Here is a 17,378-nt window from a genome sequence, read left to right as displayed (position 1 = left end):
TTATTGAAAATTTAATTTTGTTTATTTTTTTTATTTTATATGAAGTTATCATGTTTTTTAAAAAATATCCTAATATTAAGTTAATACTCAGTCTTACGATCATTTATTTTCTCTATTATATTATTAAATAGAAAATTATCTATATATTATATTGTAAAATAATTTTTTTTTTTTAAAAAATAATTATTATAAATTGAATTTTTATAATTTCTTTTTTATTTTTTTATGAAATTATTACTACGTTAAAAAACATATCAATATCGGGATGATACTTTTTTTAAAAATATTTTTTTTTCAATATATTATTAAATAAAAAAACAATTCTTATACAGTTTAATTTAAAGTTTTAGCTGCACACAAAAAACCTCAAGTTCTATTATATAATAACTTGTGTGTGTTATGATGATAAATAAATAAAATTTTATCTCATTTTGAATAAGAATGAATTTTTGTTGTATCTTATAACACGAGGAATATTAAATCAATATATTTTAATGTTGGAGGGAAAGTCTAAATATATGATGGCATTTGGATTTCTTTTGTGAATTAATTAATTTAAGCTAATTAACTAGTTTTTAGAATTAATTAATTATGCGTGACTCCTGTCAAGTTATTTAATTAATTTGTCGGAAGAGTTGCAATTTGAAATTCACAGACATATTGATATAAATAATTATGTTTTTAAATTCTACAAACACTATAAAGAGATGTGTCTTTAAATTTTATTGACAAATTAATATGAAAGAATGTTACTTATAAATAGTAGTTTATATTGACAGAAATGAATTAGAAAACAATCTTCTTATCTTTTTATTTTTTTTACAGACTTTTTTTTTATGTTCATTATAAATTTAAGGTTTTGTTATTTATTGAAGATATATTACTTTTAACAATGATTTTTAAGTGTTAAAGTTTTTTCCACTATAACCACTAACATAAAAAAATTGACTAATTAAATGAAACCATAAAAAAAATTTCTTTGTTATATCTTGGTGCCAAGTTTCAAAAAAATTTCACGCATTACGTTTGCAAAAGCAAAAGGTGATGCGCTGGCTTCCCATACTTACCAAATACAAAGGACTCTCCGTTTCCCACGATGCAGTCCTATATAAGCAGCACTCCACTCTCTTGTATTGCCAAGCAACCTGCAAATAGAAAGTAAAGAAACATAGCGACAGACTCAACTTTTGCAGAGCAATGAATAGCGGTAAAGGTGCAGGAAGTTCTAAGACTGAAACAGAAGATGAAGGCATCAGTGGAACTGGAATAGCAGCTGCTATTGGTGCTGTGGCAGGAGCAGCTCTCTTGGCCTGGGGTATTGGCAGTGCTCTCTTCTCAAGCTCAGAACCTGATCCTGGGAAAACAATGATAGCTCCTGGAAGGGATTATCGCATTCCCAGGGCTGACTTTGAACGAGACCCAAAAAGCTATTTCAAAGACCTGCGCAAGTAGAAAGCAGGAATGCTTAGAGGATAGGAAGCTGCGATGTTCTTACCTATCTCGATGTGTCTTTTGTAATTAGCAATAAAACTTTGATGATGCTGTAAACAGGAATTTCCAGTGCTCCAGACTTTATTATATAACAGCAAACGATGCTTTTATCACTTGCTTGTAACTCTGCGTCTAATTGTTGTACCAGTTTCTAAATTCGGGTTTTTTCAGGAAGAATCTCGGGAAGGGATAATTAATGGCCTGGGATGACCTCTCTTATAGCTGATTTAGAAAATAATGAAAGCGATCAAGGGGTCAAAAGCAAGAAACGAAAAGCACTGAAACTGTACTTGGTAAAATGAGGAATGCTAGCGGCAGAGTGTTTTTTTAGGCAGACGCTCGTGTTGCGAAGACACGTCGGAGTTAATCCCTTGAAAGGCCACGGATAGTTTGATTTAGGCGACGGTTTTGAGTGTTGTTTCTTTATCCTCTGCGAAATATCAATTATATAGGGAGATGGAATGGCTATATATTCCTTAATCAAACAATAAAATCATCACCAGCAATAACAACGATCTTTAATCTTTGTTCCTGCAAGCTTGTTTGAGTTTTGTATCCAGAAAATATAAAATTTTGATATTAAGTTATTAAAAATATAGGGACAAATAACAAATGGACATCCCAATCAGCAACATCCGTATTGCATTCTTCGAATCAAACTAAAATGTGATGATATCAAAGATCATCCACTCATGTTGAAAAACTTGAAAATGAAAACACAGTGAATTCCCTTCGATTCAAAACAAATCGTAAGATTATTAGAAGACTGAAAATGAGAGATTAACCCTGTAGCAAAAACTGAAGAGAAGGGAGAAAAAAATCTAGAGAGTATTGGAGTTTGTTGACTAATACGAAACTATTTCCCTTTTCTATATTCATTATCCCCCACTTGTTTCAATGAAAACTGGACCATAATTCAGGTTATCTCCAATAAGACTCTCGAGTTCACAAATTGACTATATAAGCCCCACTCTCATTTGGCCACAGTCAGGGTCTGAGAATAACAGAAACAGGAACTCCAGGGCGAAATAGATTTGTGAAACAGAGAAGACCACAGGGTCTGTAATAGGTGCTTATGGTCAAACATGCCTGGAAGAAACGAAGAAGCTCGAATAGCTGCTCTGGTTGGCGTAGTGGCAGGGATCGGTCTTCTGGCGCATAGCCTTTTTTCCAGGCTCTGTCCTACTAACATTGCTAAATCAATGAAAGCGCCAGGACAGGATTTTCGCAACCTGCACAAGTAGAATATCAACAAAAGCAAGTCTAAAAAGATGGCATAAATAAAATCCGTTTTGTTGAATATTTATTCCTGGATATTTCAGAAATTTCAATGCTGGATGGACAGTCCAATTCTGTGCAACCAAACGCATGAGAACGGCAAGCAATAAATTTTCTTTCAAAACTTGGTTAGAAACTACAAATATTGCACATCCAAAATTTTACACCGAACAGGTTGGCTTCTTTTATATATAGGGACCCCGACTCCTGAGCCACACAGCCAATCAATTCCACTAGATATCTGAGAATGCGACCATAACGAAAATAATAAACATCCAAGTAAAACAAACACCAGAATCAGGTTCACCTTCTTCTCTTCCTCCCCTTTCCTAACTGTCCAGATTTGAAAGCGTGTTCTTGTTCTTGGAGGAAAGCCCTCGCCTTTCCATAATTCTCTGTTCTTTCATCCTCCAGCAGTGCCCTTTCTTTTTCTTCAACCTTGAATAAGAAATAATTCACGAGCTGCCCCTTTAGCTTCTCTTTTTAGGAGTTTCTTTAACTTTCTCCTTTCAGCCTGTTCACGGTCCTGAACATAATCTCTACCCTTCACAAAACTGCAGGAACAGAATTACAAAAGATGTTTACCTCCATGCCACACTAAGACCAGCACATGACAATAACAGGTGAAAGAAAAATGTTATTTACTTCTCAAATTTTGGAGCAACTAATTTGATGGGAACCATCAAATTAGCAAACAGTTGATAAATGACGTATAATGAGGAATAGTAGTTATAGATATTATTAAATAATTATTTTAATCTAAAAGTTTAAGTTTAAATAAAGTTTTAAAATATGATTTATATTATTTTTTAATAAAATTTTTCAAGTAAAAATCTTTTAAATTTAAATTTTATACATATTTATATTATTTTATATTTAATTTTTATCTAATAAATAAGAATAATGAGATTAAACTCATAACTACTTGTTTATTAAAACTCTGATATCATGTTAAAAAATTATTTTAATATAAAAACTTAAATTATTAGATAAAATTTTAAGATAAATTTAAATTATTTTTTAAAAGATATCTTTAATACTGTTGGATTACGTAATAGAAAACTTAAGCAATAACATAAATTCCAGAGATCGGCATACAAATATAAGCAACAAATTAAATTAATTTATGATGGCAATTTCAGGGCTCAGCCATAAAAAATTAACCAATAGATTCTATGAATCAAATCACAGGTGTGGCGTATGAGGTCGCAAAGCATCGATCAATATCTCATTTTTTTAATAAGAAAAGCAATACTATTTTTTTAAGCATTTGGTTCATCTTTAATTGATTTTCATGACTGTTTCATCTTGATTTGTGTAGGATTAACTGGTTTTTGTCAGTTTTTATAAATTTTTTTATAATTTTTTTAAATCAAAACTACAGCATTATCTATTGTCCAATTTATTAAGTTTAATAGCATTATCAAAACAATTCATGCAATATTGATTTTTTTAAAAAATAGTTTGATTAACGGTTAAGTGTGGATCAATCAACTAGTATAACCTAATGCTTATTAGATCTTATATTAAAACATAATATAATATACAAGATGAAAATGCATCTGAAAATAAAATTAGTGTGTGTTCGGTAATATAGCTAGAAACGCCTCTTCAATATACTTGTAGTTTATATAAAAAAAAATACTAAATTTATTTTTTTAATGATTTGACTACACAAATTGAGCGTTATTTTTTTTTTGAATTTAAACGCACTTTGAAAATCACCAAAACTACAAGATGCTCCCTGATCACTAAGCGTTTGAGTTGAGTTCATCATGCTCTGTTTCCACATCAGATCCCTATGGGGTCAGAATTGGGCCTTTTAGCTGAGTTCATGCAATCCATGTTAGATTCAAGGTTTCGGGGCCCTGAGACATAAGGACAAGAATCCGGCCCATGTTTATAGAGCAGGGAAAGAGACGTTTTTTTAATATATATAGAAAAAAAAAATTAACTCTTAGAATTCCTATTTACGGTAGTTGGCAATTCACCGATCAGAAACAAGTCACTAAAAAATCATCTGCCACAGAGGTCTGGCACTATAACCGTATAACGGGCCTTCTTTAGTTTATGTATCGTGGATGTTTGCACTCGAATCCACGTGACAAACTGGGTATATCAGTTCTTCTTCTCTGGAATGGATCACTGTCCGGGCTCTCACCCTCGGAAAAGAAAAGAAAGGTGGAGGGACTCCAGCCGTACACAATGCAGTGCCGAAGAAAAAGCAAGCACCTGACCCAGCTTGTATCATCGAGTGTTGGCCCATGGAGCATAGCTTTGGAATCAGCTAAGCTGCCTCGATGTTTAACGCTCCCAACGCAACATATGATTCCATCAAGGTCGTTAGCAGGTCATTAAATATGGACCTGAAGATAGATTCACAGACTTGATTTTTTTTTTATTCTTCATTTGCAGTATTTTTATTTTTAATATATATGACCCAGCGGAATCGGTTGAGTTTAGTCCATGAACTGTCCGATTCAATTATAAATTCAACTCAATTTAGGACTCATTCACCAAATTATTAGGTTAACCCACATGGCCATAAGAGTAGACAACTGTCAATTGTCGTCCTGAAAATTGCTGGGTTTGAATGAATTCAAACCCTTGCTAGCTTAAACCTACGCATTTCATTCTGAGTTGTTGACTTCTCTAAGAAAGTCAGGGACCTTCGAGGAAGTGCAGCGAAAATTAATCCTACATTGTCAACCATTTTATTATCAGTTGTTCCCATTGAAGGTGCATTACGAATTCGATAGAATGAACTTGGATATGCGTCACTGGTATTTTATCTTCAAGTGACAACAATGGCAGTTGAAGGTGGATAAAGGCGAGGCCCCCAGCTACGGTCCATGGCCTCACTAACAGATTCTCGCCATCATTGAAAAACCTCAGGAACCATGTGCTTTAGCCGGTTACTGTAGCACGCGGAGGAGGTCCAAAGGAATCGAGGGACCCCATTTGTGTCTCCCTTAGCCATCATAGCAGGTGCCCCGAATAATGACGCAAGTTACCTTTTCAAATTCACACCCCAATCTCCATCCCTTTTTCATAATTTCTCAGCAGAACAGAATTTATCATTGATTTACGAACGATGTAACAAAACAAGAACTCCACATATGAAAGGTGAAACATCAAATTGATATGCTACATACTTGTTTAGGCAAATGCTAGGTTAAGCTAAAAGCCAGAAATCTTTGTGACGCTTTGTGGTAATCAAGTAACCTCCATGTTTTTGGCTTTTCCTCCTCACAGCAATTGCCATGCAATCAGCATTTTGGATACAGTATTCCACCACACCACCGGTGACTCTATTGCTTGCCCACATCATGACCAGCCGCCATGTCATGGACCTCCTTTTCTGCCCCAAAACTAGAAGTGCCACCTCTTGTTTCTTGGCCTCTTCCACTATCAATGGTCCTTTCTCTTTTCCTTCCACCACCGCAATCTCAATTTGTATCTGCAGTACGCCACATTGTATACATACATAAAAAAGGCAAAAAAAGCTAGAAAAATTGAATTAATCATACCCACCTCAGGTCTCTTCAACTGGCACATATTTTTCACAGAATTTACAAGTTCACAGGCCCTAGGAGCTCCTCTCTCCCTGCGGGTTTTTGTCCCTGTGGCTGCAGTCAAATGTTAAACCCTTCTACGTTTAATTGTCTAAAAGTACATCTAATAATCCCATGAAGATTTAAAAAATAATAATAATAACACCATGCAGACCAACCTTGCTTAGAAGATTCTTTAGTTACATGAAGAAGAATAAGAAGATCATGGCTTTGAACAGTGTGAGAGAGTGCCCATTGTAAAGCTCCCTGTGCTTCAATACTTGAATCAACCACTATCATGATTTTCCTACCGATTAACTCCACAGTTTTTCCCTCCGAATTCCCAGGTTTCTCCTGATCTCCAACAACACTGTCAGTATCCTCATTGTTTTGATCAGTTTTAGAAGAATTCAGATTAGGCTTGGCTTGTATAGGTGGTGAGCGGACTCTAACACGAGGCCTGATCCTGTTTAGACAGAAACCAGGTAATCTTGTGTCTATCTTGCCCATCTCCTGAGATGGGGTGTTAAGAAGACACCAGTTACTAATTACAAGAAGAAGAAGATTGTGCCAATCTTGGCCAATTGCCCGTTGCTGAACCAAATGGCTATAATCTATGCTATACTTTTCCTTCTTTTATACATTTCTTTTGTTACTTGATCATGTTGGTCCTTCGTTTATTTTATTTTTCACCCGTGGGGCTATTCAGGAACGTGCTTGTCATGAAGCTGTAGACCCTTTGCTCTCAAATTTGACCAGCTTGCTATTTATGCAATATATTTCACAATATATGTGGTTTGTTTATTGTTAATGCAAGCAATCAAATGTTTTTGCTAGTTATGTGCTTTCCATTCTTTTTTCCAACCCTAATGTTTCATAATATCATCCTAGTGTCTTGGCACTATCGTTACATGATCATATGGGCATGCGTTGATCAAATCAAATGAAAGAATTTTGTATTATATACGGGGGGCATGATACTGCTGCGCTGTTGCCCGCTGGAATATTAATGTGGTCTTTCTTGATAGCAAGCAAACTGGCTCTTGAACTATATACATACGATACCGTCCTCTTAGGTAATTATTATGAGCATTGCTCATCAGGTTAGATCATGGTAATTATTATGCCAAGGATACTAAAGAGTCCGTCACCGACCTGAGGCAATGATCAACAAAAAGACGGGTACATATTTAGGTAGCTGGGGACAAGATTGATGCAAGGTTCTGTTTTATGTAATATATATACCAAACTTGCCTCAAACGCTAACTGCTAGAGCTCCATCATTTCACAGAACATCGATGCATTATGAACTCATGAATCAAGCTCATGATGCAGTTTTGCAAGGTAAAACATTGTTTACCTTAGATCGAATATTAGAAGATGAATTAAAGAGGAGCCCTGGGACATGCATAGGCTTACTTTTCAAAGTTGACAAAAGTCTTGCATTTTTTCTCTCGAGCAAGCTTCAACCACCCTCACTAACTTTGTTAAGTCAATTAGACGGGGTCAGGAGTCCTTTCAACCCTTTCATTATATTGCATGTGTGCTTGTAGGATAATATCTGGAGTGGCATAGTTTTCATTTTTTGTTTCTTCCAGTGTCTATGGTTAATTGTCAAAGTTTTCTACCATTAAAATAGGAATTTTAGCTAATAATTATCGGTGCAAAATTGCAAATACTCTTGTCTGTCTTTTGCTTTGTTATCTCGATGCCTTGCTGAATCCATTGCCCTTTGTCCTAATTTATTTACTTACAATTCTGTGCAGATATTATTTATGATCTATCATGGCTGACACACCTTGCTCGAGTGCTTGACATTCTATTGAATCAAATGAAAGCATATACTCAGGCTCGGAAAGAAAGTTGTGGATGCCCTTTACAAGATGCTAAACACGTTGAAAATAAATTAGATTTCAGTTTTGAAAAAAAGAAAAAAAACTGATCTACCAGTTAAGAACCAATCAATCAACTAGAATAAGTTAAATTGATGGATCGATTCAGTTCGGCATAATAAGATTGAGTTTTGCTTTAAAGCTACAATTATATTCTACTCAAGGAAATAGTGGGGCTTGGCCACGTATCGTATACTCATCCGTGAACAAATTAGTTGGACCAATAGGGTGGTGTGTTAATATAATATGCATATACAATTTTATAAACACCAAACTGACTGTATTTGGTGATTAAATTAAATGTGCCTGAGATATGATATCAAGGCTGTGATCTCTCATCTTGGGGCTGAGGTCGTGCTTACACTCGGAGAAGGTGACTCAGGTGTCGGTTTTCTCGCCTAACAATTGGGTCCTTTATAGTTTGAGCTTGAGCATGGATATGATCTATGAAGTTGGTGAGGTGGGCCTGGCCTGGCGTATTGCTGTTTTGTAGTAGCTAGGTTTTGGGCTCCTAATCCCGCCGGAGAAGGCCCAGGGTTTAGGAGGGCATCATGGGCGAGTACCCTTGGCCCAAATCATATAAATGTCCATTGCTACAAAAGGTCAACATCTAGTATTCTTTAGATCCCCAAATAAGATGGTTGATTGTTGGTGTCCAAGAAAACCGTCATCTTGAATCCTTTTCTTAAGATTTTTAAAAGTAATTTTTATATATAAAAAAAATTAATTTTTTTATTTTTATTTTAGTATCAACACATTAAATTTCATAAAAATATTAAAGAAACATCAATTTTTTTACTCTTTCATTTTTATGGATCTGATTTATTTCTTTTCTTTTTTACTTCTTGTTTCTCTCACTGCTCGTTATTTAATTTTTGTTATCTTATTTCATTTAGTTTATGAATTATATACAATATTTTATGTATTTCTATTGCTTTGTTTGACCTTTTTGCTTTTCAATGATTGATTTTTTTCCTCTTATCTACAAGGATATTCTCAGACAAATTCTGCACATCAATGGTTAATATCTTTTTTTGAAGTGAGCCCTGTATATATTGTCCACCAGTGCACTCATGAAAAAATATTTTATATATTTATTATCATATAACTTATTTTAAATTAATAAAAACACAATTTGTTTGTGTCATATGTTTTTTATCGTTATAATTTTGTTCGATGTAGTCTCTGATAGATATATGACTGCAATTTTCTTTCCATTTTTTTTTCCTTAAAATAACACGTAACAGGTTAATATCCTGTAGAATTTTAGGATAGCATATTTACAGAATCATACCAATCATAATTTCCCGCATGCACATGCATACATTTCCTCGTGATTACTTGCCACCATTGGTCCTCTAAATTCTGCCTATGGCTTTGCTAAGCAGCTAAGAGCACCAACTTACATATCCTTTTCTTGCTTTACACCAAGTGTAACTGCTTGGTGAAAGCTGGTGGATATGTGAACGATGGTTCTTGAGTCTGATTCTCTCTAGCAACTGGATTTTCTCTGGCAATGGCGGTGATCATGTGATGTTGAGGTGACCTTGGCGGAGACGCGTAGAGGGCAGAGGCCTCGAGTATTTCTCGCCGAGTGTTTTCGTGCTCTTGGGACATTCTTTGTGCACGCAATGCTGTCAAGTATAATCCAGAAGCAAAGAAGACTGTTAACAATGCAAAGATTCCTGCAGCAGAGAACAAGCCTTCTTTAATGATGAGGCAGTTCGGCCTTGGTCTAGACCAATTCTTCAAATGCCCTGACTCCACACCCAGCCCTATTAACAACAAGATTTCTCCAACAGCAAAGCATATCCTGTTAAAAATCGTGTTCATCAATGGTTTACATAATTAGCAAAAGTTAAGATGACTGATAATTGCAAAACTTGAAGCACAAATTGGCTGATCATACCAGGTTGTGACAAAGAAAAATCCTGCCTGCCTTGTGATGCTCTTGGCACAAGCAGAATTAGTGTCACACGCAACTAGAGCCGGAGGCGGTGCTTTGCTCACTGCAATTAACATGTACATATGTTCCACCACCATGGCAACTGCCAGTCCTACAAATGCAATAGCAGAACACAAAAATGGTGTCCTGCCACTGCCAGTATATATACATTGAGAATCCTCACCATTTTCTTTACCATCAGAGTTCACCCATGACAACTACAAAATCATACCCCACGGGGTTAAATGTCAAATATCGCTCTCAAGGAATGTGCAGTGCAAAGATATCTTCATTAAGGGTTACCTGGGAACGAGTGGCTTCAGCTATAAGGCAAAGAATGAAGCAAAATAGGCCACAAGCTATGGTAAAAACCACGAGGAAGGCAGCTGTTTTGCTACCCAAATCCGTACTTCCAGGACTTGGTGCAAGATCGGCATGTGTGACTGCTCTTGTTTTTGGCATGGTTGATTCCAAGATGATTGCAATTCATGCAGGTTCAAGAGGATGAAGAAGAAAATAAGAACTACATTTTTGAAATTTATTTCATAAAAAGGACAGTAGAATGCAGAATAGCTTGGAGCAAAGGTTGCTTAAATGCCAAAGATTCTCAGGTTCTGGCCTTTAGTGTTAAGTATTCACACAAGAATAGTTGGCTCTAAAAGATTTTGCTTTAAAGCTAATTAAATTCTGCTCGATAAAAAATAAGGGCCTTTGCTAATTCTCCCCTTTGAGTCTTCTTTAGCCCAAAGTGCATTTATCCGCTCTTCTTTTCTAGACCTTTGGCTCAAGGTGGATTTCGGTGTTCTGTTGTTATATTTATGCAGCTCATCCAGAGCCGGTGTGAAACACTTCCAGCGTCGAAAAGTTTTTAATGAACATATCAGATGCAAAATGAGGTTTTTAATTATAGTTCAAACGGAAGGAGTAGTCCTTAATGAGCATATCAGATGCAAAATGATGCTGGCATATTGTACAGTTCATTACTATAAAGTAGTCCTTAAAGATAGTATGCGATGTACAAACCATGAAGGGATGGTTATGCGTGACAAAGAAAAATGAAAAAGAAATAAATAGACGGCTAATATATATTCGTGGTCCCTAAACTATTGAGGGTTGACATCGCAAGGTTTCTTATTGTAAACATCAAAGTAGAAGAAGTATCTTGCTGGCTGGAAAAAACCACAGAAGTGGAAGGAACAGATGACAGTAGACGGATGTAGAGAAATTTGGACGGCTGTTTCGGCCCTATAATTTGGTTAGAGTACTACCCTTTGTCAGACCCCTGGACCAGTATAACGGGGAAGAGTCCAGTGATTCTGAAATCACCAGAAATCGGTGAGTCAAAAGGATTGTATAATTGACTCGAAGTGGAATCTGCACGTTTTCTTTTGATTCAAATTCCTTTCATAAAAAGATGGTGCTTAATCACATTCAACTTGTCAACGTATGCACTTCCCATGGCGTTTCCCGTTATGTTGTTTTCATTTGCTCACAAACGGCAGAAATTGAATAGCCCTTCACGATTGTTCAACAAAACATCTTTTCAACAATCAACTATGAAGTGCATGTTAAAAGAGCACCCTGTCAGTACTCTCTGAGAACTTTCAGCGCCAAGAAACGACGGCTGGATAATTGCCTTGGTGCATCTTCATTTGCGTAACTCGGAAGATAAAGGAGACTTATTCCATGGGTAAGAATTTTTAATTGGAGATTCTTTCTGCACCCCGCAAATATGGCTTCTCCATCGCCCCCCACTTATTTCCATCATATTCCTTTATCAGCTTCCCATGGATTTTTTTTTATATATCATCAATTCATGTATACAACTTGAAAACACTCACCAATCTTGATTGCCTAACCAGTCCCACAGTCCTCCTCCATTTCAAGTCCGCATCCTGGAGGAGATGTCTTCTGAGAAAGCCAATGCTGGTGATCTCAATGCTTCCACCAGGAACAAACAAGCTATTCTTCCAAACAAAACGCCTAGCACAAGCAACTCTAATTTTGAGAAAGTACTTGCACAGAGAGCACTTTTTGGATCGAGGAGTTATCGCACTAAGGGAAGAAAAATCAAGAACAATGGTGCTAACTTGTTGCCGAGCAGGCTAAGCAAGGTTTCTTTGGCTGATGATTCGTCCGCCTAAGGTATATCTGTATATGTACTGTACTGTTTAGATTGTAGAAATATCTACTGTAGGGATACAGAAGCACTAGATTGTATGGTGATGCGTAGAAAAGAAAAACACAACGTATAATATCGTAAGATCTCAAACATGTGTAAAGCAGGTGTTGTGGTGTACAGTAAAAAATAATAATAAAGGAAATTATCACAATAAGAACAGGATCAGATCACTCTAAATACACGGAACTTTAAGCAGTTCGGAAAGACATCTAACTTGCTCTTACCAAAAGAAAGTTTTACGACGGGTATATCATCACCAGCATGGCTTGCAGTGTGAATTAAAAAAAAAAAAAATTGGTGCAAAATTTTATGTTCAATTGTTGTAAAATTATGCAAGTACGTAAAGCATATGGGAAAGCAAGATTTTGGTTCCCTTGTGGCCTCATCGAGTAAACCTGTATTTGCATATTTAACTGTTCAGATGTAACCAACTTTACCAACATAAGCAACAAAGGGAATAGGGAAACAAGGTCAAATTTATGATGTTAACACTGTCGATGAAAATAATTGCAACGATCAACCAAGAAAGTGAATCATCAAAAAACAAAATGAAAGCAGCATGCAAGGCATCTGCAATAATTAGACGAATAATCGGGGATGCAAATTAGGCATGGATTTGAAGGAACATGACTTCTTATTAAAAATATTCTCAACACATGAAACATAAAAGCTTCTCGTGTCCAAATAATCAAGTTCGTAGATCCATACCTGTGCTCAAGTATTCTGAACCCAGAGATATTTAATTTCCTAATTTTCCAGCGAATAAAGTTTCATTTGGTTGTGAAGTTCGAGAATAAAACAATGATCAGAAAATACCTCAAAATCGAATCAGAAGGGATACAAATAGAAGCCTTTTTTCATAGACGGGGCTTTTGGAAATGGGGAGATCCAAATATTTTGTAGGAATTCACTCTAGCACATACTCAACTTGCTTAAGAATGCCATGATTTTAAGATGAAGAAATGGATTTCTTTCGCAGGCTTGACTAATCATGAGATGTGGCTGTGGACATGCTACATCCTCAACGAATGTAAAAACCCTTCATCAATGCATAGATGTTTTCTCGAGAGTAATCAAATTTTTGCAATATAAAATTTGGAAGAATAAATGATGAACTGTTTTTAGAAACGAACACCAACAAGTGTGATCTGATTGTTTCTACCAAAACTACCATCTCCAGTATCCTAATCTACAAGTATCCTAGAGTAGTGCCATTCATTTGATCGCTTCTTGTCACTGGACAATCTGATGCATCATGTCCAAAATGCCCACAGCAAGGACCAGAATGATGCCTTCTTCTTCTAGAAATATCAACTCCAACTCTGGGCAGTCTATCTTTTAGCTTTGCTAGAGTGATTGGATCATCAGGATTCTCAATAGTAAAGTTAGCTATTCCACGAGAATCTTCTACCTCTGGTAAAATCAGGGAGTCTGGTGGGCAGTTGTAAGCACTTTCACCGTGTGTCTGTCGAGGAAGGTCCCTAATATGTGATAATACCAAGGAAATTTGCTCACAAGCAACATCAAGGCGTTCGTCTGTTTCAACCGATTCTGCCATAAGTGTAGAAGCCATGGATTCCAGCGACTGGATTTTCTCAGAATGCATCCTTGAACTGTAAGATGAACTAACACACTGCCATCGAATGGGCAGATAGTTATCTGGTATTTGGAAACAGTTATTGGTTGACAGAACACGGAGAACATGTCTACAGAGGATGCCTGAATATTCAAACCAACTGCAGCTACAGCTGATATGCCCTTGACAAGAATCCCAAATGACTTTGCAGCCACCACTAATCTGAGTATGGTGTCTGACTTGAAAACAATATTCATCTACTGGAAAAGATGCATACTGTGGAGCTAACACAAGCTCTTCCTGGAATTTACCTAAGGCATATGGAGTAAGAACAGAAGCTGCATGCGATTCAATGGGTGAACCTGTTTTCAGGTAAACTTTATGCAGCTTTTGTGGCAACTCTGGCTTGAAATCAACAATATCAGCCAGCTGCAAAGGCAATAATAGACAAGTTAGGCTATCGAAATTAATAAAAGGAAAGGAAACAGAAGATAATGTACTCACTTCCTCTACAAAATAATCTAGCCGAGACTGTGCACTCAAAAATTGCTGAATGAAAGCAGTAATTGAGCCAGACTGATAGATATCCGTCGTTCCTCCAAAGAAGTAATTCCTCAAAAATGACAATGCCCAAAATGAACGAAATGCATACAAACTAGTTATGTGCTTATTTGCATGGAGCTCATATTTCTCAACCATTTCATTCCATCCTTCCTCAAAATCTTGTACAGATTCCAGATTGTATAGTCGGAGAAACTCAGCTTTCCAGTCATCATAACATGATCCAAGCAGTATAGAAAACCAATCTGAGAACTTTGAAATGATGTGCCATATGCAAAAGGCATGTTTAGTGTCAGGCATTTCAATAGCAATAGCCTCTTTCAACCACATGTTCTGGTCAGTTAATATGGTTTGGGGAGCCTTTCCATTCATGAAGTTCACAAATGCCTACATAAACATCAGGAATATTAGGTACATCTCAAAACCAAGAAATAATCAGAACTTCACGAGAAAAAGGGCAGAAAGGACACTGTGATTATAAGGGCAGCATAATGGCTGAGTCATCTATAATTGATCATGAATGTAGCCCACAGAGGATCTCATCAAAATCTAATAGGTAATGCATCAAAATGCAAAGTGAGTTGGAGCAGACATTCCTAAACAAAATCACATGAGAATTCTTTCTCTTGTCTTTAAAGCTTTATTTGGCATCTCAGTCAAAAGTAAGCTCTATATTGGAAGGTAAGCCAAGATGAAAAAGCTTATGATTCTGAGATATCCACTTGGCTCTCATATGACAAGCTAGTAACTGGGCTATATATATATATATATATATATATATATATATATATATAAAAGGCCATCCTCAGATCACCAGATACATACCTTCAATGCCCAAGAAAAAGATTCCATATTTTCTTCACGCAGAAGTACACAACTGAAAAAACAAGTCATCCCGTGATTATCTACTCCAACCCAAATGCCTAACCACATATCATAGGCATCCAGATGCTGGGTTGTGTCAAAAACCACTGCATCACCAAATGCCTCATATAATCGAACAGATGAAGCAGAAGACCATGCAATATGCTCTAGCCTGTTGTTGCAATCAATTTTGAAATCATATTTGAAGTTGTGATCTTCATCTTTCAGTTTCTTGCACATTGCAATAAGATCAATCGCATCATTGTCTTGATTAAAATTTCTGAAAGAAAGTAGTAGGTTTCTCACATCTATTTCTGTAAATGGCAAGCATCCCAGTTTCACACCTTTCTCTAGCTCCATTAATCGTAACATCTGTCGCACCGACATTCCAGCTTTTGCAAAAATGCAAATGCGACTCTTGTCATCTGGAGACATGATGCATGAGGCAGGAAGGAGGTGCGTTTCATTCAATTTGAACATTTCATGGTTGTGGATATTGCTAAAGCCTGTAACACGCCATTCAGGGACATCAAAATCTGCCCGCTTCACAATACGCATATATGCTTGGCAGCCACATCGTGATGACTTACGATTCCTTTGCATCTTTCCATCCTCAGATAGTTTCATCTGTGGATAGCCACCACGATGGCAGGTGAAATCCCTTCTCGTGACTCCTCGTCCAACTCCATCCTTTCCACGAGTACGGTGTCGCCTGATTGAAAAGCCACATTGCTTTGCAAAACTGCAATAAAATTCATAAGCAGCATCTTGGGATGCAAACCTTTGGCCAATGAAAGGGACAAGGTTTACCGAAGTCTGTCGTAACAATATCGCGTCTTCAGGTGTTTCTTCCGTGGTGCCCTTATCATCTTGAGATATATCTGTCCCATCTTCAGAAGACCCCATAACCATATTTGTTCCCTCTGGCATTCCTAACCAATTTTTACAGTCAGACCTGCGAGCAACTGTTGGTAAACTTAAAATCCAGCCACTTAATTAGACATATGAAACAACTCGCACTTATTATCATTTTTTTCTTTTTACATTTTAACTAAGATTTCACACGACCAGAATTCGCAACGGCAGGCAGTTCACATTATATCACTCGTCAACTTAAGCTGTTTAGATTTCATGTTTTCACGAACCCTTGTTGGTTCCACTGCAATATTTCCTGGTAAGTGCATTCATTAGCGCATCATAACCTATCTACAAACAATTAATGCATATGCACTGAAACAAAAGAGGGCACATAGTTTTTATGAGACATTGCTATTCCTTAAAGACAAAAATGGAAAAGAACAACGGTTAAAATAGATCAAGGCCCTTTTTTAGAGCTCAGAATTATGGATGAATCTCATAACATTCAAAAATTCATATTCGATCCCAACAAAAACGTTTCTCCAAAAGTCCTCAATAAAATCACAGCCAACCCGCCTTGATTAATTAAATAAAGCAAGTAAAAAAAAACAATATTGTGCTGTACAGAAATCAAATAAAAGCAGATGTGTGTACATACCGGGGTTTGGATTTAGTAGTATTTTAACGGTCACTAACGAACCTGGAATTCAAAAGAAAGACAAAGGCACCTGAAAGTGGCGGGTGATTAAACGGAAGGGGAGCAGAGCGCATCCCGTTGAGAGCAATAACTATTCACAGGGGAGATTGCTATTGTGCGCCGTGATGATACATGGTATTATCCAACGCGACAGCATGATTTCTGGCCGTTGGATCGGAACATTTGGGTTTTGATTTTGTCATGTATGGTAGGGATTAGTAGGGCCCTCCCTCGTTTGCGCAAGAAATCAACTCAAGCAATCAGAGGCTTGCACTGTGTTTTTGACTTGTGGGTTTCGCATTTCATAACCCAGGTGGGCGGCGTACGTTAGACTGGACCATGACTGAAGTGTTTGGGCTTCAAATGTTGGAATTCGTTAGATCCGCAGGCGAGCCGGTATTTGAATTGATGACAATGGATCGATGGCCACCCAAACAAAGTATTACGGGTCTGTTTAGCCCTTTTTAGCTCCCTCTTTTG

The 17,378-nt window shown here is 36.7% G+C and overlaps 4 protein-coding genes across 9 annotated transcripts; 1 reads left to right on the top strand and 3 right to left on the bottom strand.

Moving 5' to 3' along the window:
- The first annotated feature begins 1,120 nt into the window (after positions 1–1,120).
- On the top strand, positions 1,121–1,639 carry LOC105122919 (uncharacterized). The gene has a single exon (XM_011022302.1). It carries the CDS (start codon positions 1,198–1,200, stop codon positions 1,450–1,452), a length of 255 nt encoding a protein of 84 aa, XP_011020604.1. The 5' UTR covers positions 1,121–1,197; the 3' UTR covers positions 1,453–1,639.
- Positions 1,640–5,784: 4,145 nt separating this feature from the next.
- LOC105122911 (uncharacterized) lies at positions 5,785–6,907 on the bottom strand. The gene is made up of 3 exons (XM_011022292.1): positions 6,503–6,907; positions 6,304–6,398; positions 5,785–6,229 (listed from the first exon to the last, which is right to left on the bottom strand). The coding sequence occupies exons 1-3, from the start codon at positions 6,831–6,833 to the stop codon at positions 5,945–5,947; spliced, it is 711 nt and encodes a 236-aa protein (XP_011020594.1). The 5' UTR covers positions 6,834–6,907; the 3' UTR covers positions 5,785–5,944.
- A 2,553-nt stretch (positions 6,908–9,460) lies between these two features.
- Positions 9,461–10,729, bottom strand: LOC105122904 (uncharacterized). The gene is made up of 3 exons (XM_011022280.1): positions 10,464–10,729; positions 10,125–10,378; positions 9,461–10,028 (listed from the first exon to the last, which is right to left on the bottom strand). Exons 1-3 carry the CDS (start codon positions 10,620–10,622, stop codon positions 9,638–9,640), a joined length of 804 nt encoding a protein of 267 aa, XP_011020582.1. The 5' UTR covers positions 10,623–10,729; the 3' UTR covers positions 9,461–9,637.
- Positions 10,730–13,371: 2,642 nt separating this feature from the next.
- LOC105122872 (protein FAR1-RELATED SEQUENCE 11-like) lies at positions 13,372–17,265 on the bottom strand. Of its 6 annotated transcripts, none has more exons than XM_011022245.1 (4): positions 16,860–17,265; positions 15,305–16,308; positions 14,423–14,866; positions 13,372–14,347 (listed from the first exon to the last, which is right to left on the bottom strand). In XM_011022245.1, the coding sequence occupies exons 2-4, from the start codon at positions 16,271–16,273 to the stop codon at positions 13,532–13,534; spliced, it is 2,229 nt and encodes a 742-aa protein (XP_011020547.1). In that variant the 5' UTR covers positions 16,274–16,308; positions 16,860–17,265; the 3' UTR covers positions 13,372–13,531. The 6 variants fall into 6 exon arrangements, with proteins under 6 accessions (XP_011020547.1, XP_011020554.1, XP_011020561.1 ...); XM_011022252.1 differs by having other exon boundaries at positions 15,305–16,298; XM_011022259.1 differs by having other exon boundaries at positions 15,305–16,275.
- Between the last annotated feature and the right edge of the window lie 113 nt (positions 17,266–17,378).

Source organism: Populus euphratica, unplaced genomic scaffold (assembly GCF_000495115.2).
Source record: "Populus euphratica unplaced genomic scaffold, PopEup_1.0 scaffold1.1, whole genome shotgun sequence".
Taxonomy (NCBI): Eukaryota; Viridiplantae; Streptophyta; class Magnoliopsida; order Malpighiales; family Salicaceae; genus Populus; species Populus euphratica.
This window is presented reverse-complemented; position numbering and strand designations above follow the sequence as displayed.